Source organism: Hyperolius riggenbachi, chromosome 5 (genome assembly GCF_040937935.1).
Source record: "Hyperolius riggenbachi isolate aHypRig1 chromosome 5, aHypRig1.pri, whole genome shotgun sequence".
Classification (NCBI taxonomy): domain Eukaryota; kingdom Metazoa; phylum Chordata; class Amphibia; order Anura; family Hyperoliidae; genus Hyperolius; species Hyperolius riggenbachi.
Genome location: NC_090650.1, coordinates 396,759,739 through 396,787,638, shown reverse-complemented (window position 1 = coordinate 396,787,638; position 27,900 = coordinate 396,759,739). Strand labels below are relative to the sequence as shown.

The 27,900-nt window shown below is 43.4% G+C and overlaps 1 protein-coding gene across 1 annotated transcript; it reads right to left on the bottom strand.

Annotated features, from left to right (window-relative positions):
* Positions 1–6,924: 6,924 nt before the first annotated feature.
* On the bottom strand, positions 6,925–27,900 carry LOC137519117 (riboflavin transporter 2-like). The gene is made up of 4 exons (XM_068237868.1): positions 27,834–27,900; positions 18,680–20,109; positions 14,183–14,306; positions 6,925–10,725 (listed from the first exon to the last, which is right to left on the bottom strand). Exons 2-4 carry the CDS (start codon positions 19,678–19,680, stop codon positions 10,513–10,515), a joined length of 1,338 nt encoding a protein of 445 aa, XP_068093969.1. The 5' UTR covers positions 19,681–20,109; positions 27,834–27,900; the 3' UTR covers positions 6,925–10,512.

The following is a 27,900-nucleotide window of genomic DNA, read 5'->3' as shown; positions in this document are numbered from 1 at the left end:
GGTAGGTTAATCCAATTACTAAAACATATGGAGTAATAAATATGGAATAATAAAATTGTCCTACCTCACAGGTGTTTGGCAGGACATAAAGGCTCATAGGAGTCACGATAAGATATTCGAGATTTTTATTTTTACAAATGGTGCACTTCGACAACGCGTTTCTCGGCCAAAAGCCGCTTCTTCAGGTCAGTATAAGTGCCTGTAAACCTCGTGGATAACGTATCCGGGCGCCAACCATCGAAAGTTGATAAGGCAGTCAGACATTACCTGACATCACTGAGTGAGGAAGAGCAATCTCGCCATGGTGCGCACCAGTCCAGCACGGCCGTCACTACACAAACAGCTGTTTGCGGTGCGTTACACAGTGAGTTTAGTCTGTCAGTGTGAAGCAGTACTCTAATTACGCTACCTGATTGATGTATACACACGCAAGATGTTTTAAAGCACTTTATGCCTCCAATTTAGCAATGCAATGTGATTGCTGCCTTTTAGGGATTATAACCCTGCTGTGCGTCAAATCCATAATTTTACCCGGGAATTTTGGCGTGTATCCCACTCCGCCATGGCCCCCCCCCATGTGTTAGACCCATTGACACATCTTTTCTATCAATTTTGTGGCCAGAATTAGTGTTTGTAGTTTTGAAAGTTCGCCTGCCCATTGAAGTCTTCGCGATGTATCGCCGGTTCGCAAACTTTTTTGAAAGTTCGCGGTTCGTGAATCAAAATCTTCAGGTTCGCGACATCTCTACCCCAGTATAGCTAGAATAGTTGTGTCAAGAACCGGCCCGCGGCACGCCTGCGTATACGGTTCCCGACTGCGGGTTTGACCAGATTAAGCGGGGAACAGCCTTATTTAAGCTACAAACAAGGCTGGAACCCCTCAAAACACCTCTCACTGCCACCACTAGCGTTGCTAGACACTTCCACTCTGCTGTCGAGTCCTCAGCGCGCACTCCGCGTTTTCGTATTTGGGTCAGCTTTGCGCTTAGGCCAAATACGGGAACGCCACGCACCCACACACACACACAGTTGCAATCTTACACTGTCGTGAAGCAAAGACCCACTAACAGTCGTTCCGAACGATACTGTTAGCTACTCGCACTGGCGTTGTTCGTACGTTGGGTCAGCTGCGCGCTTAGGCCAACGTATGACAAACGCCCCCACACACAATGCAATTACAATTTCCTACGGTAGTGTTGCTCAAGCGTACAATTAGGCATGAACTTATACACGGTTACACTTCAGTCTCTTCTAGGCTATGAGTGTTAGTTTAGTACGGCAGAAGTCAAACTTATTAAATAATAATTTAATATTTCAGAAAAAACATAGAACAGTGCAGAACTGAATATATACAAAAAGATTACAAAAAACAAAGTAAAAATAGTTACAAGATAAAATGTACAAAGATAACACACAAAGCGATTTTGCTTACCAAAATAAACGGGAAATAAACGTACCAGCGTATCGATCTGGTGTTGTTGCGGGCGGTACGCACTTCTGGTCAGGAACCAGGTTAGTTCTAGCCGTGTGAGCTACCTCCAAGAACTACAAGTTGTGGCTATCCTAGCTGCGGTTTTATACTATGAAATACGCCTGGAGGCTGTAAGCCTGTGTGGACGGGGGGGAGCTAGATTTAATAACATCCTCAGACATAATTTGATTTCCCAGAGATCTGACATCCACATGTGAACAGTGTCCTATACAACAAAAGACTTTGTTAACCTCCAATCTCCCCAGGTTACAGGTGACAATTGATTAAGGCTTTCACATTGCAGCAGGATGTCCTGTGTGATCTGCTTCAAAGCAACTGTCTGATTAAGGGTTTCCTAATTACCTGTTTTCTGGCTGTCCAGAGGAACTGTATGCTAATGTCCCAGCCCCCTGCTTCCAGAGATATTCAATGCAAATGTAGTACAGCCAGATAACCATCCCTTCAAAGCAGAATACACATGTGAGATATAGCAGACAGAAAATGACAGAGATATGTTCCTGTATTTCCTAATATCATCAGCACCTCAATATATTCCTGACAGTTGCCCCCAATGTAGGTAGTATAGTTGCCCCCGGTGTAGGTAGTATAGTTACCCCAGTATAGCTAGTATAGTTGCCCCAGTGTAGATAGTATAGTTGCCCCCAGTGTAGACAGAATAGTTGCCCCAGTGTAGATAGTATAGTTGCCCACAGTGTAGATAGTATAGTTGCCCCCAGTGTAGATAGTATAGTTGCCCCCAGTATAGCTAGTATAGTTGCCCCGAGTGTAGGTAGTATAGTTGCCCCCAGTGTAGCTAGTATAGTTGCCCCAGTTTAGCTAGTATAGTTGCCCCCAGTATAGCTAGTATAGTTGCCCCCAGTATAGCTAGTATAGTTGCCCCCAGTGTAGGTAGTATAGTTGCCCCCAGTGTAGCTAGTACAGTTGCCCCCAGTGTAGGTAGTATAGTTGCCCCCAGTGTAGCTAGTATAGTTACCCCCAGTGTAGGTAGTATAGTTGCCCCCAGTGTAGCTAGTATAGTTACCCCCAGTGTAGGTAGTATAGTTGCCCCCAGTGTAGGTAGTATAGTTGCCCCCAGTGTAGCTAGTATAGTTGCCCCCAGTGTAGCTAGTATAGTTGCCCCCAGTATAGCAAGTATAGTTGCCCCCAGTATAGCAAGTATAGTTGCCCCCAGTATAGCTAGTATAGTTGCCCCCAGTATAGCTAGTATAGTTGCCCCCAGTGTAGGTAGTATAGTTGCCCCCAGTGTAGGTAGTATAGTTGCCCCCAGTATAGCTAGTATAGTTGAGTTGCCCCCAGTATAGCTAGTATAGTTGCCCCCAGTATAGCTTGTATAGTTGCCCCCAGTATAGCTAGTATAGTTGCCCCCAGTGTAGCTAGTATAGTTGAGTTGCCCCCAGTGTAGCTAGTATAGTTTCCCCCAGTGTAGCTAGTATAGCTACCCAGGTGAGGAGGACCCCCCCTCCTCACCTGGGCCCCTTCCTTCTGCTCTCACTCCCCTCCATATATGCAGCGGCAGGCGGGTGGAGAGTTACTCACTCACCTGACTTCAGTGTTCCAAGCGCTGGAGCGCAGCGTCACCGTCACCACGGGTCTCCGGTGTTGCTAGTTTGCAGGGACCTGAAAAAATGGCGGTAGCAGCAGCAGAGGACCAGAATAGGCAGTGGGAGGGAGTATTTTACAAAACCTACACAGCGAGCAGGCTAGTGAGAACAGACACCGTCTCATAGGCTACTGGCTAGCATTGATTCCATCTGCCTCCGTTGCCATCCGCTTCGTCTGTCAGATGTGCAGTTATTGCAGACTTCCTATACTTGGGTGCCTCTTAAAGGAGCTGAAGGAACAGATTCATTCCAAATGGACTGATGTGAACAGATCCCATTGCTTTGCAAAGGATCTGTTCTCTTTCGGTCCGCTAAACTGAATGTTTCTCTTTCCAGTGTGAAAGCAGCCTAAATACATATTTGCAGCAGCTCAGAAGCAGTGAAATGGTGACATCACTGCACCCCACTGAGCTTCACAGTGCTCTCCCACCAAACCCGAGCTCTACATCATGCACTTTGTAATGCAAAACCAAACAATGCTGATCCCAGGGGTAGTTCTCTCTTACTTTAACCACTTAAAGTGGATCAGAGATAAACTTTTACTCATTGCATTGCATAATCGTGTTCCTTACATATTGTTTATAGGGCATTCCTCAAGCCAAATACTTTTTTTCTTTTTGTTTTAATACTCTAATTCCCGATAAACTAAACAAGCCTCGCCCACAGCTTCTCCAGTGCCTTGGTACTCTCAGACCCATGTAGCAAGGGCTTATGGGAGCTCAGTCTGGGCAGGAGGAGGTGTTACTAGCCAGAGATTTCAGAGTCAGAGGGGAGGAGGAGAGGGGAGTGAAGTTTTCACAAGCTGAGGGGTGGGGATGCAGATCAGCTTGCCTGTGTGTAATGATCACAAACAGAACATGGCTGCTGTCATTGTATCACAGGAAGAAATAATCATATACTGTTGAAGCTGTTTGCAGCTAGATTTGATGTGTAAACTATCTAAACTTTAGATAAGATATATAGACAAGTTACTTGCTATAGTTAGTTTTTCATCTCGGATCCGCTTTAAGGACCACAGGCTTACACCACCCCCCTAGTGACCAGGCTATTTTTTTTATAATTCAGCGCTCTGCAGCTTTAACAGCTCGCTGCAGCGCCATACAACTTAGCACACAAATGATTATTTTCTCCTTTTCTTGCCACCAACAAAGCTTTGTGTTGGTGGTATCTTATTGCTGCTACGATCGTTGTTTTTTATTATTTATTTTTTTTATTAATTTTCTTCTTTTTTTTTAATGTTGTTATTTTTGTTCTATTTACATCCCTCCCCCTGAGATCCAATTAGTGATCACCTCTCATAGGCATCAGCTTATGAGAGGGGATCACACTGTGGGCCACTCAAGGGGACAGCTTTGTCACATAGCTGTCCCATACAGCACTGTGCATAGATCGCAGCGCTGTAAACAGAAAAAAACATTATTTTTTCTTCTGACAGCCTGCTAGCCATGATCGCACATCGGCGCACGTAATCCCTGCTAATCTCCCCCACCCCAGGACATGATGCCTTTCGGCGTTAGGTGGTCCTGGCGGAGCCACTCACTCTACGACCGCCAAACGGCGTTTGGCGGTCGTAGACTGGTTAAAGATGACAAACACATTTTAAAGGTGGAATAACATTTTTGCTTGAAGTTGAGATTTACAGTAAGGCTGGATCCTTAGTGGTCAGTTGCATAACGCACGTGTTATGATGAGTGTGAACTGCAATAGAGACTAGCCATAGACTTTAAAGAACTCGAGGCGGGTATTTGAAATCTTAAGAGACCACAGAGGCATGTCCTGTGCATAATGACATGCCTCTGCATCTCGCTATTGCCACCTCCAGTCCCCCCCCCCCCCCCCCTGTAAAAAGCACCCGGCTAGCAACAGTCTCCTTGCCGCTAGCTTTCTATATACCTTCTGTATGTCATTCAATGCGCACTCCCCCGCCTCTGTCCCCGCCGCTGCCCGCCTCCAGTGAGCTTCCTCCAATCGGAAGCCAAGCTGCGACCCCGGAAGTGCCTCCCAGGTCGCGGCTTAGCTTCCGATTGGAGGAAGCTCACAGGAGGCGGACAGCGGCGGGGACAGAGGCGGGGGAGTGCGCATTGAATAACATACAGAAGGTATATAGACAGCTAGCGACAAAGAGACTGTCGCTAGCCGGGCGCTTTTTACAGAGGGGCACAGGAGACCCCGGGGGAGACTAGAGGCGGCAATATGAGACCCAGAGGCATGTCATTATGCACAGGACATGCCTCTTTAATACAAAGCACGCAGCGAATAAGAATAACGCGACCTGTTAAAAAGCAATGCTGTGAGCAGGCCCATGGAATTATATGGGCAGTGAGTTGGCATGCAGAATTATTCTGCAATACAACTGAGCACTGTGAACTAGCCCTCAGTGGAATTCTATTAGTCTGGTAGGGGTTTTCTGTTTCCAAGCGGCGGTTTCTGTTAAACTAGCTGGTGGCCGTGGCACTGCTTACTACAGTGTTACTCAATTAGTGGACCCCTAACTGACCAGCAGACTTCTGGTTTCTCCCTGGTGTTCCCCTGCTAGAAGCATATGGCAGGGGCAAACGCAGGATTTTTAAGGGGGGGGTTCCTGAAAGGTCCAGAAGCACGTATGTCCCGAGTGCTTCCGAATACAGGTGGCTCCATACTGCCCATGCACAAAAGTGCGCTGGCGTATTACGGAGCTGCCTATCTTTGGAAGTACTCAAGGACACTAGTGTTTCTGAGGGCTTCTGGTAGCAGCAAATGTGAACGGGGTACAGCGCTGGAACAACTCCCCAAGAGAGGAACAGGAGATAGACTTAGTTTGGACAATTCAGTGGAATATGCTACATAGTTTCACATAGCGCAAGCGATACCCATATGATGCAGGGATATATGCATTTGCGGAAGATGTCGGCGCTACATAAATACCAAATAATAATATTTTGCCTCACCAGGATTGCACTTTTATTTAGCTTTCCTGTATGACAAGAAGACACAGCCAGCCAGCACTAGGGGAAGAGGGAAACAAAGGTGAATGAAGGAGGCTGGTGCACACCAAGAGGGCTTCTGAGCGTTTTTCAAATCAACAGTGATTTGAAAAGCGCTTGGCTAATGTTACCCTATGTGGGTGTTCCCACAGCAGCGTTGTGATTTTTTCAAAATCGCAGGTATACTGCATGTAGCATGTTTTTGAGCAATTCATTCAAAAATCGCTCTGAAAATCACTTCACAAAATCACACTCACAAATTGCTAGCGATTGCTATTGTCATTTTGGCGTTGCACTAGCCCAGAGAGAGGAGTGGAGAAATTGAGAATAGCCCCGGAGATGGAGCAGAGAACTTATCTGTATTGAAGTCCCACATCACACAGGCTACTTGCCTGTAATCGGACTCCTGTCCCTGTCAGTCTCTCACACAAGTCAGAAAGAAGCCCTCCTGGAGTCTAGGGACTGTCAAAAACTTTTCAGCTTGTTATCCACACCTTATCCACACATGCAGTCATTATAACAATGGGGAGAGACCAGACAGATGTTTGCCCACAGACCCTGAGTCCAGGCAAGCTCTGCATCATGCTGTACATATTTACCAGCTTGCCTGCACTCAACATTCTCTCACTGTAGGCTGCATCTTCTTGTGAGGGTTGTGAGGGAAGCTCGGCTGCCTCTCTCATTCTATTAGCTGGAGGGAGGCACCAGAAGTAAGAAGGGAGGGAGAATGAGGCTGTTTATATTATGCGTGCTTCCTTGGCTGAATACACAACTCAGTGCAGGGGGGAGGTTCCAGACACCCGGAATAGCCCCCTGAGTTCGCCAGTGTATGGCACATTTTATTTACTTTATAGGAAGAACTGAATGATTGCAGAGAACAAAAAATGCAGTTTTATTTGTAAATATATTGCTACTTTTCATAAAGCACAATTCAGGGTTATGTTTACTTTGAATGAATAGGTGACAATATTCACAGGGAAAGAAGCAAAAGTAGGTGGTTTTCAGTATCCTCAACTTGGTGTAAAGAGATCAAAGAACAGTGAGTATCAAAAACTTGCTAAAGAAAAATGATAAATGAGTCTTGGCAATAACCCCTTACATTATATTCCTCCCATTATTCTGTATGGCTTTGTTTATTGGTCTGTGCATGTGTCCCTGCCTCTCCTCCCATTATTCTGTATATCTTATCTTATTAGTCTGTGTGTCCCAGCCTCTCCTCCCATTATTCTGTTTGCTTTCTCTTATTGGTCTATGTGTCCCTGCATCTCCTCCCATTATTTTGTATATCATTTCTTATTGGTCTATGTGTCCTTGCATCTCCTCCCATTATTTGGTATCATTTCTTATTGGTCTATGTGTCCCTGCATCTTCTCCCATTATTCTCTATACTGTCTCTTATTGGTCTGTGTCCCTGCATCTTCTCCCATTTCTCTGTATATTGTCTCTTATTGGTCTGTGCATTTGTCCCTGCATCTGCTCCCATTATCCTGTATACTTTCTCTTATTGGTCTATGTGTCCCTGCATCTCCTCCCATTATCCTGTATACTTTCTCTTATTGGTCTATGTGTCCCTGCATCTCCTCCCATTATTCTGTATATTGTCTCTTATTGGTCTGTGCATTTGTCCCTGCATCTCTTCCCATTATTCTGTATACCTTCTCTTATTGGTCTATGCATGTGTCCCTGCATCTCCTCCCATTATTATGTATACCTTCTCTTATTGGTCTATGCATGTGTCCCTGCATCTCCTCCCATTATTATGTATATAGTGTTTTATTGGTCTATGTGTCCCCACATATCCTCCCATTATTCTGTATACCCTCTCTTATTGTTCTGCTCATATTTCCTTGCATCTCCCATTCTTTTATTACTCCACTCAGAACCCCTCCAAATATTTGTATACCTTATATGACTGTTTGTTTTCCTGCAACTCCTCACATTATTTGTTATTTTTTCTGTTAGTCCATTCTTGTTCTTGTGAACGAGGCCGGATTCACACTTTCTCTGCTGCAGGCCAACTTTTGTCTTACTCCCCTTCCATGTACAGCCACGTTTCCATGTGTAACATCCAAGTACAGCAGCCCTTCTCTTATATGTAAAGTTTCCTTGAGCAGAAGTTTCCCTCTTCCATGCGTTGCTTCCCATTGTCAGCTTCACTATTCCATTCATAGCTTTTTCTTCCGTATGCAGCAACCCCTCTTCTGTGTCTAGCCACCCTCTTAAAGAGAAACTCCGACCAAGAATTGAACTTTATCCCAATCAGTAGCTGATACCCCCTTTTACATGAGAAATCTATTCCTTTGTACAAACAGACCATCAGAGGGCGCTGTATGACTGATATTGTGGTGAAACCCCTCCCACAAGAAACTCTGAGGACCGTGGTACTCCTGGCAGTTTCATGTCTGGGAACCTTGTTGCATTGTGGGAAATAGCTGTTTACAGCGGTTTCCAACTGCCAAAAAAGCATGCAGCAGCTACATCACCTGCCAACAGTAAAAATGTCATAATGTAATAAATGTCAGAATGTAAATTAGGGATTTAAAATATTTTACAATGGGCAAACACTGACTAAATCATTTATACATAATTATTGTAAAAATTAAGCACTTTTTTTATTACATTATTTTCACTGGAGTTCCTCTTTAAGCAGTAGCCCCTAAGGCCCAGGCCGTTGTGGCCTTTCCAGAAATCTGCCCCTGTAGCCCCTCCTGTTTCTCCGTACACCTTCTCAGTTAATGTCTTCCTGGAACTCCTCCTAGGATTCTGTATAGCTTCTCCTATTATTTTATCCCTAATTCCCTGTAACTCCTCCAATTACTCTGTATTCTGGTCTTATGTTACTCCATTCATACTTCCCTGTAACTTGTCCAGTTATTCTGTCAATCCATTCATTGTTCCTCTAACCCCTCCCATTATTCTGCCACTCCATCTATTGCCACTGTAACTCCTCCCATTGCTCTGTCACTCCATCCATTGTCCCTGTAACTCCTCCCATTATTCTATCACTCCATCCATTGCCACTGTAACTCCTCCCATTATTCTGTCACTCCATCCATTGTCAGCGCAACGCCTCCCATTGTTCTGTCACTCCATCTATTGACCCTGTAACCCCTCCCATTGTCCATGTAACTCCTCCCTTAAATCTGAAACACTACAAGTACTACATTCCATTCCTTCCCAGTCATGATGATAAAATTTGATGAAACCCAACATTGACCCAAGTTTGCAGGGGCTGAACTAGAATTTTGCAAGGGGTTCATCGACAGTTGTCAAATCTGATTAGCTTCCTGCAAATTCCGGTTCCTTTAGAATTTGCAACATCTTGGAATTCACTAGAATAATTCTAGCTGCAATTACTAATACTTACATTATGACCCATAACTCCTCCCATCATTCTTATTATTCAATTCTCTCCATCACTCCATTCATTGTCACTGTAACATCCATTCCCTATTAATGTAAATTCTCCAGTTACTCTATGCTGCTCCTTACATCATGACCTATAACTCCCATATTATGCTAAAAACACTGGTGGAGGAGCCCTTGATGATAGACAACAAATAATGCTAATATATAGTTGAGAAGTGTATTTACAAACCAATAATTAATGGAAAAAGTGTTTATTCATCCACAATAGACAACACGTTTCATGGGTCTCGGCCCGCTTCATCAGGTCAATAAAAGTGCCTATAATAAAAACATGATAAAAATCCTGATGAAGCAGGGCGAGACCCGTGAAACATGTTGTAAATTGTGGATGAAAAAATACTTTTTCTATTAATTAATGGTTTGTCCTTTTGAGAAGGTAAGACATGACACTTCTCACCTACTGTATATAGTAGCTTTAGTTGTTGTCTATCATCAAGGGCGCCTCCACCAGTCTTTTTAGCATAGTCCATACCCTTAGGGGTTTATAGTCAGGAGGACCCTGCAGTCCGCACAACTATCGCGACCAACCAGCATCTGCTTCGTCAGACCTGGAAAACCGAGCGTGGACAGTTATATTCCCGCAAGCTCTGACAGTGGTTGCAAGTTATTACAACCCACCTTTGTGAGTATATTTCTAAAACTTTTACATATACCAACTCATCCTACAATACGGCACCATTGGGCTCCTGGTGCCTCTCATCTTATAGCTACTTGGAGGTTACGAGTAACCATCAAGAATCGAAAAAGCCTTTCAACTCCCATATTACACTTTATAATGCCTGCTGTTACTTCCTATACATCTGCCCGTTACGTTGTATTTGCATGTCCTATTATTCCAGATGATCCCATTGATTATATATGCAACTCCTCTCCTTACTGCATGAAATGCTTCCTATTACACCATCCATTGCACCCTATTTTCGTTCCTCTCTTTATAACGTGTCCTATTATCCCGCGTCAGTATTCTCTTCCTGTCAGGACTGTGTCGCTCAGCCACTCTGCTGGTGGTGGAGGAATTCCTGTGGTGTCACTGAGCACAGTTGTGCCCACATGGGTCTCCAGACTGGAAGACAGAATAGATATTGACCAAAGGAAACATGGTAAGAGCCCCCAGCATGGAGCCCAACTGCACTACAGCTCCACACCACACAAGGGCGCTGTGTCCTTCGTCCCGCAGAATGACTCCAATAATCACCTTCACATAGGAGAGGATCCCAACAAACAGCACCCAGGACACGACCTGTGAAGACACAACAATGCTATGAGTACCACCCAAACCAAGTTGAATCATGTAAAGTTATGGTCCATGATAATAAATATTAAAGGACAACTGTAATGAGAGGGATATGGAGGCTGCCATATTTATTTCCTTTTAAGCAATACCAGTTGCCTGGCTGTCCTGCTGATCACCTGCCTCTAATACTTTTAGCAATAGACGCTGAACAAGGACCCAGCAGATCAGGTGTTTTTGACATTATTGTCAAATCTGACAAGATTAGCCACATGCTTATTTCTTGTGTTATTTAAACACTACTGCAGGGCTGCCAGGCAACTGGTATTGTTTAAAAGATAATAAACATGGCAGCCTCCATAAACCTCTTACTACAGTTGTCCTTTAACAAATCCTCACGGATTGGTCTTTCTCTATAAAAGAGGATATTATATGAAATATAAAACCCAACCACCAAACTGAGATAGACTGATTTTATAAATCTCCATTCTTCCTGAAAGTAAGGTCAGGTGAAGTCTTACTCTCCCTTTTTAAGTCTTTTTAAGAGTATTATACATTTATTGTTAATACACAAAACAAAGGTGTCTTCCTCGTAATGACAAAAAAAAAGCATTAATTTTATATCTCGTCTTTAGTTCAGTTTTCCAGTACCAACATCTGTGCCCCAATGTTAAGAAGTCACATATTCTCTGTCTTTCTTTTTTGAATCTTCACGTTAAAAAACCTTTTGGATTCAACTTAATATCAATCCTAGCAACCTGTTTTTAGCTACCAGTTTTGCCAGTCTGATTTACTTTTTATATTCTTCTTTATATTTCTTCAATGCAGATTCAGCCCCTTCATACGTCAGAGCCTTAAACACCTTGTTATTATTATAACTAATCAAGACATTTATATGTATATGTATACCTAGAATCTTCCCATAAATGGGTTACATACTGCCAATACTCATTCAGTTTACTGCTTACTTTTGATGTCCTTAGACCAGTGATCTGCAAACATGGAGAACTACAAGTTAAGGAAATACAAGTCCCACAATGCATTTCCCTTTATGAATCATGACTGTCAAACTCCTGCAATGCATTGTGGGACTTGTAGTTCCTTAACAGTTGGAGAGCCAAGTTTTCAGATTTAGTTAATCCCTGAACTGTTTATTTAACCATTTCCGCCGCCCGGACGTGAAGCTTACGTCCGGGCGGCAGCTCTGCAGCGCTCCCGCGCTCGGGCGTGCTCCCGCATCCCCGCTGTGTCCCCCGGTAGCCCTGGGATCAGTGAAAGGCAACATGGTTCCCGATCACCGATCCCTTTCCCCCGCAGAAAAACCGAAGCGCTCACCTGTGAGTCTTCGGCTCTTCTGCCCGGACAGATTTCCGCATCCCCCTTGTACTTCCGCTTAGCGAGAAGTACAAGGAGGGAAACTAAAAACGAAGGTGGCCATCTTGTGGCCAAATAGTAAAACTACATCTGCACATTTTTTACATTACAATAAAGACATTTTACAACATTAAAAATTAACTGTTTATGTCCCACCAAAATATTACCCAAATGAAATTTTTAATGGTAAAAAAAAATAAATAAATAAAAAAAAAAAAAAAGACAAATAGTTACCTAAGGGTCTGAACTTTTAAAATATGCATTTGAAGGGGGTATACTACAAACATTTTTAAAATTATAAGCTTGTAAATAGTGATGGACGCAAAACGGAAACAATGCACCTTTATTTTCAAATAAAATATTGGCGCCATACATTGTGATAGGGACAAAATTTAAATGGTGTAATTACCAAGACATACGGACAACTAAAATAGATAGGTTTTAATTATGGTAGCGTGGATTATTGTAAAGCTATAATGGCCGAAAACTGAGAAATAATGAATTTTTTCAATTTTTTTCTTATTAATCCTGTTAAAATGCATTTACGGTAAAGTGGCTCTTAGCAAAATGTACCACCCACAGAAAGCCTAATTAGTGGCGGAAAAAAACAAGATATAGATCAATAAATTGTGATAAGTAGTGATAAAGTTATTAGCAAATGAATGGGAGGTGAAAATTGCTCCGATGCATAAGGTGAAAAATCCCCGCGGGCTGAAATGGTTAATTGGTTACAAATGTTACCATATTGTGAGCATTATTCCCCAAGTGTTTCTCAAAATGCACATTTGATAGATTATCTGGCCTATTTGCAGTGATGATTTCTAACAGAATATTTCCCTTGCTGGCTCAGCTATCACTTGCACCAAGCAATTGTCTTCTAGTGCTCATAAAAATCATAAACTTTTACTAGAATGATTAGTTTCACTATCCCATTTAATGTCTTCTGTAGTAATTATACTTTCTCAGTGTCATTCATATATGGTGGGTCATAACGCTACGCAATGATCAACTGACATTCTTTGCTTTCCGCCATCAGTATCTACTCATACAGACTCCAGACCATCAGTATTCAGCCATTTCTTTTAAAGATTTTTTTTAATAAATAAATTCCTCCACCTTTTCTGCATGATCAGTTCCTTCTGAGCACACTGTTTCCCTTCAGATATACAACCTAGTCATTAGTAATGGTAAAGGAATTCAAACACAGCCAACTTCTTATTGGAAGTTGGCTTTCTGAGTTGTAATTTTTGTCCCTAACAGCTGCTATTTTAACTTTTGTGTATTAAAGTCCATGGCACTGCCACTGACTACATTTGCTATGCAAATAAGGCCATATTTGGGAAATGTCATAAACATGTTCGAAAAAGGAATCTAGTTTTTAAAAAAATGTATGTTAACTTTTTGGTGGGAAGATGTGTAAATAATTAGGGGAAGGGGGGATGGAAATGTTTGTGTTTTTTAGCTTCTTTGTATCCCCATGCTTCAGTCTATAATAGATTGTTTTAAAAAATCATCTAGTGAAACTTTAGAAATTTAGAGTAAGTACACATTTCTAAAATAGACAGCGTGGGGTCCCTCCTCCCAAGCACTTTTAACTCCTTGTTGTCCATGAAGGCTGATATACCACAGGGAATCCAGAACCCAAAAGCATAGGGTTCTGCCACCTGAAATATACAAACCCATAAGATTGCGGGTACCCTGGGAGTGAGAGGCGGCAGGGCCTCCCTCCTGTCCAAAAGCAACCGCATCCAAAGTTATGGACCATAGGCTTCCTCCCCCCCCCCTTTCCCCAGTAGCTTAAGGGATGACTAGATGCCCCCTTAATATCAAGGGAACCCCTAGATCCCCCAATGACTATTGGTGTATATTAGTAATAATTAGTATTAATGTCCTGACTGCTATTTCATTAAACTTTTAGCAATCATCTCTGTAGCTTGCTATGACCTGGGTGAGGCTTCCAAACATACTGCAGACAATGTTTAATAAGTCTAGGCCAGGTTTGCTAGATCATTTCATTTTTCTACTGTTTTTCAGTGTTGTCCAGCCTTGGAGAACCTTAGTAAATGAGGTCCACTATGTACAGGATACATACCATGAGTGCTCCTCCAGCGCTTCCATAGACAAGAGGCGGACATGGACTCAGCACAGCCATGCCCATTATGTAACAGCCAATGCCAGAACCAATTACTGAAAGTCCGCCCACAATTCTCAGAGACCTGCAAGAGAATGACAGGAACTTAGTAGCTCAGTGGTTATCCATAATGTTCCTAAGTTTCATATCCTCCTATTTCATATAATACTCGGGAGATGAACAAATGTAAGCTTCAGTGTATATATATATATATATATATATATATATATATATATATATATATATATATATATATATATATATATATCCTTCTGTTGAGCCACCACACTTTTTCATCCAATCATTTGTATATATCAAGGATGTAGAAGTAATCAGGAAAACAAGTTTATCTGTAGCCAGTTTCTTTATTGCACCAATTCTTCATACAATGCCTCATAGAAAGTGTAGATGTGGGTCAGGTTCTGCCAATTCCTCTAGTGGTAGGAAATTCCAGAGCTTGTGAAATGAAGGAAACCAGGAGCCAAGTGGTGTAGTATCGTTAGCTCAGGAATAGAATTACAGAATTGTGGGTAATGAATAGTCACAAAAGTGAGTTGCAATCCTCACAAAATAATGGTATCCAGCCGGCCAAGTCCCAAAGAAGACTTTCCTGAAGTGGCAGCGAGCAAACTACAGCGATAGCGGTGAGTACAGATAATAGAAGAAATGGTGTGGAGGGACCAGCCAAAACCTGGACGTGCAGTGCAGTGTGCGGGATAAGAGATGGCCATGGAGACCAGGGGAGGACTTGGAGTGGAGGAGCAGAGGTGCAGACTGGAAACCGAAACCGGAGGGGTACAGAAGTGAGAGGACACTGAAACTGAAGGGGGAACAGAGGTTACATGCGGAGGGGGTGGACACAGAGTGGAGGGGGAGGAGGAATGCAAATTCTGCTCCAGGAAAGCCTTCAGTACTTCGCCGGCTGGGCCTTGTCATTTTTGCGTTTGCGTTTTTGCTGAAAAAGTAAAAATGATTTGCATATTGGCTGAAATACTCTGCCACTTTGCAAATTGGCCAGCCAGATTCCAGAGTGGCTGGACCTCAAGTTCTGTTCAGGAAGTTACATGTACAATAAAAAGTATGGGGACAACTATTGATAAGCGTAAAGAATTGTGTGAGCTATCAGTTAAGGCAGAAAGTTTTGAATGAGGAAGTTACCATTTACTGGATAAGTAAACAGGTTCAAAGAGAAGTTTTTTTCAGTCTAAGACCTTCAGTCTCATCCTGTGTCTCTGAGTCTCAAGAAGGCTTTTGACTTAAAAAAAAAAAAAAAAGGGAAAAAAAAAAGAGTAAGTCCAAATGGTATCATCCATATTCAAAACTTCCTGCCACAATATTATGTGACGGTCGTGGAAACTGGATGCAATAGTGGTTTGGGTCATTCCCAGCTGCTTTGTTACTCTGTTCAAGAGCATATGGTTGTATGGGAAGCTCCAGCCTGCAGTATCACTGATGACCACACTGATCAGCAATAGAGCAATGCTCAGAGTGTAATACTGTATGTTCAACTGTAATAAGAATTTAGTTTTTGTCACACATTCATTTCTCTGGTGACTTTTCTGCGGCCATTCTTATGGTCCTGTATGACTTGGGCAACAATTGCAAACTCTTCCCATTCAATAATTTGATTTTTAAAAAAAAAATAAATATAGACCAGACTTGCAGGACAATGTAATTGTTTAATGACCATTTCACTGGTGGCCAAACTGGTGGGTAAACCTTAAAGTGTACCTGAGATGAACTACAGCTCAGGTTTTATACTTGCTCTGGCCTTTCTCCAGTGGAGGAAGCCCCAGTTAAGTTAAAACCTGACACGTAGTTCATCTTAGGATTCCTTTAAGAAAAATCAAACACAGACACAATGGGAGCTCAAATGGTGTAGCATTTTCCATCAGTTGGAGACTGGGAGTAATTAAAAAGGGTACAAAAAAATTAGGTTGCTATGATACGCAACCAACCAAAATAGCTTGTGGGAGAATAACCCTTGAGTACAGGGTCCACTATTGTACTTTAGTTGCAATCTAAGTGAAAAAATAGGCTGGAACCTGTCAGCAGGAACAGCTGGCAGAAGGCTGCCCTCTGCAGGCGGTTAATAGACACAGTAGGGGGAGGGGGCACCCAAGAAAAATTAAATTCATTAAAATCCTAAATCAAGATTTGGATGTGTTACCTCAAGGATGACAGATACAGTATGAACTGAAATTTAATTGCATTGGGGCAACATGTTTCGTGAGCATACACCACTAACTTCATCAGGCCAAGTATCAGTGCCAAGAGCCAAAATAACCTAGCATTGACCGCCTCTCTTGGACACAATTCCTAAAAAACAGGAAATCTTATTATTTTCCTTGTTCAACTCCTATTCAGGTACAAAGGATCTCATTCTTTTTTTTTTAAGTTTTGTTTTGTATTGCATTTGAACCGCAGCTCCTCCACATTTACGCATTTAGGCCTCCAGGCTCTGTCTTTAGTCCCCTTTTTTTCTCCATATTTATCCAACAGTCTCAGACAACTAGTAATTAATTTGGATTTCAGTATTAATTGCAGCTCCAGAACTAACTACCCTTTTATTCCTCTTTCAGGACCTGTTGCTTATAAAAATGTAGTTTCACTCCTCTCCACCAAGCTTTGCACTGGCCGACAAAAAGTGAAACAAGATCATAATGATAGTGATTCATTTCCTTTGTCCACTGAATTCACCTTTCCCAAAACCCCCAACTGTGTTTTTCAGAGGGACAGTCTCTCTTTGGGAACCAAATCCCCTTGTCCCTCTTTCTCCCTCATCTGTCCCACTTAAATAACTGATGTACAAGATCTATGTAAATATATGCATTTTCTACTGAAAAATGTGTTTAATTGACTCTAAACGTTATTCCCATCATTTAAATTGATGTATTTATTCTTTTCAAATCTTAAAATGAAGGAAAACTACTGATGATAGAAAGGACCAGTGTGGTTTGTATGATAAAACTACAATGAGCGAGAGGATTTTTGGGTCCAGGAAGAAAGGGTGCGGATGTAGGGAAGGTAAGAATCTTTCACAGGTTCCATTCTAATTATGCACATTGATAACATCACAATTGTGCTTCTGTAACTTCCATCATCATTACAGGTATACCTAACAAAGGTAGGTTGTTTACTCTTTGTATGCCTGCAATAATACTTTATTGGGCATCTTTCTGTCATGGTCTGGGCCTCACTGTATTTTACTGCAGTTTTGACCATGTGACAGCTTTTTCAGTGGTCTGAGCAAATTAGAGACTAGGGTCATGTCATACAAAAGACAGGGGAAGGGAGAGAACACACCTCCAATTAAAATTGGCCAATTTTACCACTTACATTTAGAATAAGAGCTTATGTACAAAATCTGCTTATATTATTCAAAATCTGTCAGCCCTCATATACATGAAAGTGTTAAAATTGACCAATCAATAGTAGCGGAGCTTAGGAGCTCTGTGTCCCCTTGTGAGTTTTACATTGAACCCCCTAAAGCGCTCTGTACACAACAACTGATATGGAGCACCAAAACCTGCTAAGGACATCTGCAGTGTCAGAGAGGTGTAAGCAGGGGAGGAGACAGCTGCAGTGTCAGAGAGGTGTAAGCAGGGGAGGAGACAGCTGCAGTGTCAGAGAGGTGTAAGCAGGGGAGGAGACAGCTGCAGTGTCAGAGAGGTGTAAGCGGGGGAGGAGACAGCTGCAGTGTCAGAGAGGTGTAAGCAGGGGAGGAGACAGCTGCAGTGTAAGCGAGGTATAAGCAGGGGAGGAGACAGCTGCAGTGTCAGAGAGGTGTAAGCAGGGGAGGAGACAGCTGCAGTGTAAGCGAGGTATAAGCAGGGAAGGAGACAGCTGCAGTGTCAGAGAGGTGTAAGCAGGGGAGGAGACAGCTGCAGTGTCAGAGAGGTATAAGCTGGGGAGGTTACAACTAATTAAAGCACATAAAGAAGTGATCATTACCAGCATAGCACCAATAAAAAGCTAAAAAAGCGGTTGAAGGAGGGACCATAGTTGGTCCCTCTGGTCCAGGGATCTGGCGCAGTTGCTACCTCTGCATGCCCTAATGCTATGTCACTCCCAATCAAAATGGAATGTGTGTACGCACCTTTAGTTGCTGCTGCGGGTGGAAGCTGCAAAGGTGCTACACAGCTGCTACTAATGTTATCCAGTGTAGTGGCTAGGAACAATGACATACCAGCCAGCAGCAAGTAGTTGTGGTTATGTGCCGTAGCTTTTAGTAGCTGTATTGGATGACATTAGTAGCAGTTGCTTAGCAACTTAGTAGCTGTAACTGTTAGCAGCAACCTCTTGAGGGACATGCCTCTTATAGGTGAGAACAGCGAACATTCATTCTTTTGCATTGATCGTGGTCTCATCTGTTTACCAGGGACTCTTCAATTATGACTGTAGCGTTACATCGTGTGACTGTCTACAATTCTCAGGTTAGTACGCACTTTTTCTTACCTGTTTGGCAGATACATGGCTACGCCACAAGCCACGGGGTTTGCAATAGCCGCAAGAGTGGCAGCTAGATGGTAGACACGTCCTCCAAATGGCATACAAGAGTAAGTTTGTACTGCAGGCAGGACAGCATTTGTCAGCGCATTCACCCAGGCCAGGACCAAGAAGATGAATATCTTCTCACACATGGAGTATCTTCTGCAATTTTTCTTCTCTGCTGTGACTTCCACATTGGTGTCCTCCTTGCCCATCATTGGTCGCTGCTCCACCACTTGTTCCCAAGGCTCCTCCTGTTGTCCTCTCCTGTTCTGTCCCTCCTCCTGCTGTCTGTGGCTCAGTGTATCTCGCATCATGTGAAGGATGGCGAAGGAAATCAGACAAATAACCATCATACCCGACAGAAATAAAAAGAAGCCCCAAGCTGGAAACCGGGCTGGCTGGTATACAGCCGTAAGGTTTCCTGGGATAAAGGACCCATTAGGCTCTGTGATGTTCATTGGATCACAGTTCACCACCCCAACACCTTGAGCGAGCGCCAAAAGTGCAGGCATCAAACCGCTTAGCCCCTCTCCAATGAAATATGAGATCAGGTAGTCGGGCCTGAGACGGGTCATGTATGGAAGAAAGGTGACAGATGAAGTGCAATCCACCAATGACAGGAAGAAGATAAGAGACAGAAGGGAAGTACTTCTTACTGCCCCTGCCACCCAGCTTGTTTCTTGCCACAAAAAGGCCAGGAGCAAACAGGATACAACTCCCACTACTAGCAGCACAAATATGATAGGACCCTCTTGGAGACATCCTGGACGAAACTTATGAGTTAGCGTGACTGCCAGGGGTCCAATATTGGCAAATTGTATGAGAAGTGATAGATAAGAAGGCAGTTCCCAACCCTCAGGTGTGTGAGGCACCAAGAGAGGCAACTCTACCCACACTCCATTGATGGCAACCCAAGAGCCCAAGCCAAACAAGCAGGAGAGAATATGGAGAACCAGGGCCATCATCCAGCAAGATCAGGCCCAATGTCTAGTAAATTCCAGTTTCCACAGATCTGAAGTTTAATACATAAAGTTTCAATCACTTTAATTCATTAGAGCATTTTGAGGTCATAATTCTCATTGATATTTTATTAGAATTATTCTTGTCTGGTAGGACGTCACTGGAGTAAACCATACCGCATTTGTCTGCGACTATTAGGATGCGGTTGTCAGGTTTTAGTGTGGACTCTTTCTGGATGTCTTTGTCCATAGATGAGTACAAAGACCAGTTCACGTGGTTATCTTCTGCTGGGGAAAAGGCTATTGATGCTGAACAGAATACCGCTACATCTTGTCTTTAGGTGTCATGGTTCTTTCTATGAGGATGATGACTGACAGAGTTCAGCATTTACAGATCAGATTTTCTTAATTCAGAGGAACAAATTATTCTTCTGTCTGTGAAATGTAAAACAAAGAACTCTTCATTTTGATCATGAGAAGAGAGAGACTTAAGATAGAAATCCAGTGATCTATACAGTTAGACACAACATATATTATACTTTATAGCTTCTAGAGGAGCTTCCTCTAGTGTTACGTCCTTCCCTTCCTCTACTAAGCCCTAATCCCTGCTGTCCTCCACAATGTCCCTCTTTGGTATATTAATTTGTACAACTTAATGCCATCATTAACTCTGTACATGTACATGATTATGTTGCTGGTTTTCATGCTCTGATTATTATTATTACTACTACTACTACAGAATTAACATCTTCCATGATACTTTACAATTACAGTGATACGGACTAGGGAAACATAGTGTTGTCCTGTTTAACTAAAAGTGGATTACAAGAGACCATCTTAACAGATGGATGTCCTAGGTCAAACTATATGCTTGTCTGAAGAGGTGGGCTTTAAAGCGGGATTGTCAGTCACAAGATCAAATTTCATTTACCCATTGCTCTGTGTTTATTATGTAGTCTACAACATTACAACATGACCATCCATTGCAAGCATTCCAATATATTCATAAATGTTTCTGCTGTAATTAATCTTATCTCAGTCAGCCTGGCTCTATTCTGGTGCAAGGAGAGGGAAGCTTGTTATCTCCCCTCCCACATTCCTGCTTCTCACTGATTGGCTGGGAGCAGTTCAGTGTGACACGAGGCTGAGAAGGGAAATACACCTCACCCCTCTGCAGAAGCTGCTGAAATATGATATATGCTTTGCTCACATGTCTTTAAAAAGCAAGCTAGATAGGATAGTGCAGTTTCTATGAGAAACAAAAGAGTATGGGAGGAAATGACATCAGGATTGCCTTCAGTAAGAGGAAGAAAAGATGGAAAATGCCTGCAATAATTTTCTCTTTATCTCTATATATAATTTGCAAGTGTCCCTGCATCCTGCTTTGTCCGTGTGTCAGTGCTTTTTTTGCACTGCGCATGGGCAGGGACGCAGAGACACTGAAGGCTTGCAGGGGAGGAAGGGGCCAGAAGGGGCAGGGGCGTGTGTGCGGCGGGCGGGTGCAGGCACGCACATGCGCAGTGACAGAACTAGCCCGTTTTTAAACGGACTAAGGTCACTAGTATAATATATAAAAATTACTGAAATCAAAATGTGAAAAGTACAATACATATGTAAGTAGAACTACTTATATATTTGTTATATGTGTGTTTTCCCTGGGATAGTATGGCTGTCCCTGCTGTTTTAAAGGGATACTGTAGGGGGTCAGGGGAAAATGAGTTGAACTTACCCGGGGCTTCTAACGGTCCCCCGCAGACATCCTGTGTTGGCGCAGCCACTCACCGATGCTCCGGCCCCGCCTCCGGTTCACTTCTGGAATTTCAGACTTTAAAGTCTGAAAACCACTGCGCCTGCGTTGCCGTGTCCTCGATCCCGCTGATGTCACCAAGAGCGCACAGCGCAGGCCCAGTATGGTCTGTGTCTGCGCAGTACACTCCTGGTGACATCAGCGGGAGTGAGGACATGGCAACGCAGGCGCAGTGGTTTTCTGACTTTAAAGTCAGAAATTCCAGAAGTGAACTGGAGGCGGGGCCGGAGCATCGGTGAGTGGCTGCCCCAACACAGAATGTCTGCGGGGGACCATTAGAAGCCCCGGGTAAGTTCAACTCATTTTCCCCCGACCCCCCTGCAGTATCCCTTTAAGGTTGCATTTGAAGATTTTGAAGGATGGAAAGAGCTGAATGCATTGTGGAAGAGAGTGTCAAAGGAGAAAATAAATTTCAGAGAAGTACTAAATGAAGACAATAGAGAAGGTGACACCAGCATGCAAGAGGAGATTTTTTTTCTGGAGCTGAGGTTAAGTTTGTGATGTTACTTTAGGATTAGTGCAGCAATGCATTGTGGGTTGCATTAGAGAGACCTTAAGGTTAGAAGCTTTAACTGGATCCTTCATGTGATAGGCAGACAGTGGAATGAGGATCACAGGTAATAGGTATTTGAGAATTTGAGTTAATGGACTGAACATTTGGTTCTATCACTGTAACCTGAAGGAAATATCAGTTTTGCTGTTCACTGAGAGATGCAAAACAGAAACAGAATGGAAAGATTTATTATGAAAGGGCCTCAGAAAATACATCAAGAATAAAGGTAGTGAGTAGACAGACCAAAACAGAAAATGGTGAGAAAGACCACAGGGCAGAAAACAGCAAGGAAATACAAGAATGGAAGGTGGTAAGAAGAGGCTCCAGGAAGGAAGGTGGTAAGAAGTGGGTCCAGGAAGGAAGGTGGTAAGAAGTGGGTCAAGAAAGGAAGGTGGTAATAAGAGGCTGCAAGAAGGAATGTGGTAAGAAGAGGCTGCAAGAAGGAATGTGGTAAGAAGAGGCTGCAAGAAGGAATGTGGTAAGAAGAGGCTGCAAGAAGGAATGTGGTAAGAAGAGGCTGCAAGAAGGAATGTGGTAAGAAGAGGCTGCAAGAAGGAATGTGGTAAGAAGAGGCTGCAAGAAAGGAAGGTGGTAAGAAGAGGCTGCAAGAAGGAAGGTGGTAAGAAGAGGCTGCAAGAAGGAAGGTGGTAAGAAAAGGCTACAGGAAGGAAGGTGGTAAGAAAAGGCTCCAGGAAGGAAGGTGGTAAGAAAAGGCTACAGGAAGGAATGTGGTAAGAAGAGGCTACGGGAAGGAAGGTGGTAAGAAGAGGTTAAAGGAAGGAAGGTGGTAAGAAGAGGTTAAAGGAAGGAAGGTGGTAAGAAAAGGCTCTAGGAAGGAAGGTGGTAAGAAAAGGCTACAGGAAGGAATGTGGTAAGAAGAGGCACCAGGAAGGAAGGTGGTGAGAAGAGTCTCCAGGAAGGAAGGTGGTGAGAAGAGGCTCCAGGAAGGAAGGTGGTAAGTAGAGGCTACAGGAAGAAACGTAGTAAGAAGAGGTTACAGGAAGGAAGGTGGTAAGAAGAGTCGCCAGGAAGAAGGGTAGTGAGAAGTCTCCAGGAAGGAAGGTGGTAAGAAGAGGCTCCAGGAAGGAAATTGGTAAGAAGAGGCTCCAGGAAGAAATGTGAATACTAGAGGCACCAGGAAGGAAGGTGGTGAGATGCTTCTCCAGGAAAAAAAGGTAGTGAGAAGAGTCTCTAGGAAGGAAGGAAGGAGCTAAGAAGAGGTTCCAGGAAGCAATGTGAGTGCACCAAGACATGTTGAAAAAAAGATGTACAATGAAGAAGAAACAGAAGCTTGGAAAGTAGTCATCACTGACAGCAGGATGGAAGATGAAGAGAGGAAACGGCAAGTTTGAAGGTTATGATAGGAGGACACCAGGATGCAGAGTGGTGGAAAGAGACAGCAGGATGGAAGGAATAGAAACAGTAATAAATTTAAACATGCAGTTTTCCGACATTTCTCCAAAGCCATCTGCATTGGTTCATTATATGACAAACAGAAGATGATCTTGTACATGGAACAACATACAGGTGGCCACTTCAAAGAAGATGGTAAAGAGAGACCCAACTAAGAAGGTGAAAAAAAATATTGCAAAATGAGTTGTAACATAAGACATCACAAAGGCACCAGTAAGGAAGGTAGTGAGAAGACGCACCAACAAAGGAATAAGGTATGGTAATGAAAGGACAAACCGAGGAGGAAGGTTATGAGGAGATATAACAGAGTGAACATGGATGAGAAGATGGTGGAGATACACAGGAGGCTGAAAGGTGATGAGAGGAGATGGCAGAATGGAGTAGAGAGAAGAAACATCAAAATGGAGAATAAGGAGAAGATGGGTTGGAAGATGAGAAGAAACAGCAGGATGGACAGTGGTGAGAAGAAGCTGGACCACAGTTTGGAAGCTGGACCAGCAGTAACACTTTGAACATGCAGTTTCCACATTTCCTCCAAGACATCTGTATGATAGCGGGCATACAGAAGCTAATATTGTACATGCAACAATGTGTGGCGTCCGGGGTCGCAGAAGGACACAGACCGGGCAGTAGGTTGGCATTTCTCTGTAAGGGGCCAGTAAGGGCCAGAGGGGTTTCAAGAGCAGCTGACATTCCAGGAGGGATTATCGAAATACACAGTGACCTACTTAAAGTTTTGTTAACTGCTGACTGAGCTCAGCACTATGCAATATAGACATCTCCTGCAGCCCAGCCACTTCTCATGCTGGGGATAGCATACGTTCCCAAACACCGAGCACATATCAAATGCCTACAAGCTATTTATCTGAGGGAGACTTACCACCTACTTATCTCCTATCATAGGAAACACCTTATACCACTTACTGCTCTCTCTGTTATACTACAAACCTAACTTCAGTCATAGAGAATACCTCACGCCACCTACCTTCTCTACATTGCCATAGACTTCACACTACCATCCTACCACCTGTCATAGAGAGCACCTCACACAGCCTATATACTCCTTGTCATGGATAACACTACATACTGTGATAGAGGACACCTTAAAGTACACCGGAAGTGAGAGGGATATGGACGCAGCCATAATTATTTCCTTTTAAACTGTACCATTTGCCTGGCTGTCCTGCTGATCTTTCTGACATCAGTAGTGTCTTAATCACAGACCTGAAACAAGCATGCGGCTAATCAAGTCAGACTTCAGTCAGAAACATCTGATATGCATGCTTGTTCAGGGTCTATGGCTAAAAGTATTGATGATCAGCAGGAAAGCCAGGCAACTGGTATTGTTTTAACCAGCCGGGCGGTATGGACGAGCTCAGCTCGTCCATCACCGCCGGAGGCTGCCGCTCAGGCCCTGCTGGGCCGATTTTCTTCAAATAAAGAGCAGCACACGCAGCCGGCACTTTGCCAGCCGCGTGTGCTGCCTGATCGCCGCCGCTCTGCGGCGATCCGCCACGAGCAGCGGCGAAAGAGGGTCCCCCCAGCCGCCTGAGCCCAGCGTAGCCGGAACAAAAAGTTCCGGCCAGCGCTAAGGGCTGGATCGGAGGCGGCTGACGTCAGGACGTCGGCTGACGTCCATGACGTTACTCCGCTCGTCGCTATGGCGACGATGTAAGCAAAACAAGGAAGGCCGCTCATTGCGGCCTTCCTTGTTTATTCTGGGCGCCGGAGGCGATCGGAAGAACGCCTCCGGAGCGCCCTCTAGTGGGCTTTCATGCAGCCAACTTTCAGTTGGCTGCATGAAATAGTTTTTTTTTAATTTAAAAAAAACCCTCCCGCAGCCGCCCTGGCGATCTTAATAGAACGCCAGGGTGGTTAAAAGAAATACCGGTAAATATGGCAGCCTCTAGATCGTTCTCAGTCCAGGTGGTCTTTAAAGTGAACCAGTGAAGAGAGTGATATGGTGGCTGCCATATTTGTTTCCTTTTAAACAAAACCAGTTGCCTGACAGTCCTGCTGATCTATTTGGCTGCAGTAGTGTCTGAATCACACCAGAAACAAGCATGCAGCTAATATTATCAGATGTGACAATAATGTCAGAAACACTGGATCTGCTTTATGCTTGTTCAGGTTCTATGGCTGAAAGTATTAGAGGCAGAGGATTAGCAGGACAGCCAGGAAACTGGTATTGCTTAAAAGGAAATAAATGTGTCAGTCTTCATATAAAGCTCACCTTGGGATCACTTTAAGGCCCCGTTCAGACTGCAGAACGCAGACCGCAACGCATGCGGACCGCAACGCGTACGAACGCACGCCATCCGCGTTCGTATGCGTTGCGTGGCTGATCCCATCACTGAAAAGTGAATGGGACAGCCATGCGTTTTTACAAAAAATGCGTGCAGCATGCGTTCCCGGACCGCACAGGTCCGGAACGCATGCAGTGTGAACATCAGACATTGCACTCTATGCAATGTCTGATGTCGTGCGTGTCGGCCACCTGCACGCGTTTCCAAAACGCGGCTGGAAACGCGTGCAGTGTGAACGGGGCCTAAAGGTCATGCCTTCCTTCTGTTGTAGAAAGACCTTTACAGCATATACCTACCTCCTGTTATAGAGAACGCAACAAAGGACCTACTTATCTTGGACCACAGAAAGCACCTTGCAACCCCAATTTACTTCCTGTCATAGAGGTAGCAGGTAGGTAGTATGAATTATTTTTTTAACTGACAGCACATCATACCAGCTTCCTACCAATTTCATACAGCTAACCTCACACCACTTATCTCCTGCCATAATATTGAACCAAGGCAATAATGTGCATGTTCAATGGTTACACAGACCAGAAGTCTAATGGTGGCCATACATAGTACAATTTTTCATTTTTTTTAGATTAGATAATTTAGTTCGATTATTCTGTTAGATCGAATATAAAGATTTTTCCAGCATGTCCGATCTGATTTTTCTCGAAAAAACGGGATAATCGTTCGAATTTCTTGATCGAAAAAAAAAATTGGCCACACACGATACAATAAAATAAAATGATCTGATTTTACGGTAATTCGATAAAACCGATTGGATCTCCCGAAAAATTCTAAAGCTTTTTTTTTTTCATTCGACTGAAAAATCAGATCGGAATTCTCATTTTCTTCGATTTTTATCGATCCGGAATGCCAGATATTTTTCTTCAATCTTTCTAAAGATTAAAATTTTGTCAGAGTATCCAATCATTTTTATCATAATTGGGGAAAAATTTAACATAGGTGTGTGGTACATTGGTCAGATTTTTGAAATGTGACAATCAGTCAGAAAAATTTATTGCAATTCTTAAATTGAACAGATATTTAAAAAATTACTGGCCACCTTTAGGAGACACAGAAGAGGTACGTGTATTCTCTATACAGACAATGTAAAGGTAAGTGATTAATGGGGACACAGGACAGGTAGGCTGGTGGTCTCAAATGACGTGGTGAAGAGAAGAGCAAATAGAAATCCGGGCACCAGCCAGCAGGATACGCTGCAAACAACACCTTTTATTCCATCCCCAAGATCCCTGACAGAGTATGTGCCTTTCTTTCCCATGGTCTCAAATGACACAGAGCAGATAGATGGGTTGTCTGAAATGACATGGGACTGATAGGTGCCCTCAAGTAGCACAAGACTGGCTGGTCTCCAGTGTCAGAGAAGGTGGGATAACAGGAAAAGCTGATAGGTAGGTAGTCTCATATCAGTTAGTAGTCTCACATGTCGTAGGTTAAATATGTAGGTGGATGGTCTCTGAGTGAGGGGCTAATTTATCAATACGGGGAAAAGAAATGTGGAGAAGCAGTTGCCCCAAATCTCCAATTACTTTACATCTATTAAAAGAAATAAGGATTGTAATTGGTTGCCCTGGGCAACTTCTCCCTTTTTACTCCAGTCTCCTAGGGAACAGTCTAGATAACTTAAGATCTTAAAGTGGACCTGAACTCTTGCAAAAGACAGAAGGAAAACATAGAAAAATGCACCCTGTATGTATTTAGAGAGTTTAGCCTGTCTAATTCCTCCTCATCTGTGACTCATCACAAAAGTAATTTGATCTCTCAGCTGTGTCAGCTGGCTGCCTCAAAAGAGCAGCTAATTTGTAAACAGGATGTTATCCCTATGTCTACTTCCATGAAGGCAGGAAGTAGACACACTGCAGATTTATTGCAGGGTTGGTATCAGCTGTAACCAATAAATGTTTTTCATTAAAGGTTATTATGCTGTTGCTTATATTTTAGTGCAGAGAGGAAGTTCTGCGTTCAGGTCCACTTTAAGACCCCAATTATCTCCCCCCTGACCTTCATCAGCCCCCACTATGAACATGTTATTACTCTCAAAGGTCACTACAGACTTAGGATGACTTACCAATCTGTGTAGCCAGAGGTCCTTCTGTGAAATGAACAGTCTCCTATCAGTGGACACTCACTTATGG

Coding starts and splice junctions, on each gene's coding strand:
- LOC137519117 (XM_068237868.1), bottom strand. CDS start 19,680: ATGATGGCCCTGGTTCTCCATATTCTCTCCTGCTTGTTTGGCTTGGGC. Junction 14,307..18,679: donor GCCATGTATCTGCCAAACAG/GTAAGAAAAAGT, acceptor ATTCTCTTGCAG/GTCTCTGAGAATTGTGGGCG. Junction 10,726..14,182: donor GCGCTGGAGGAGCACTCATG/GTATGTATCCTG, acceptor GTGTCTTCACAG/GTCGTGTCCTGGGTGCTGTT.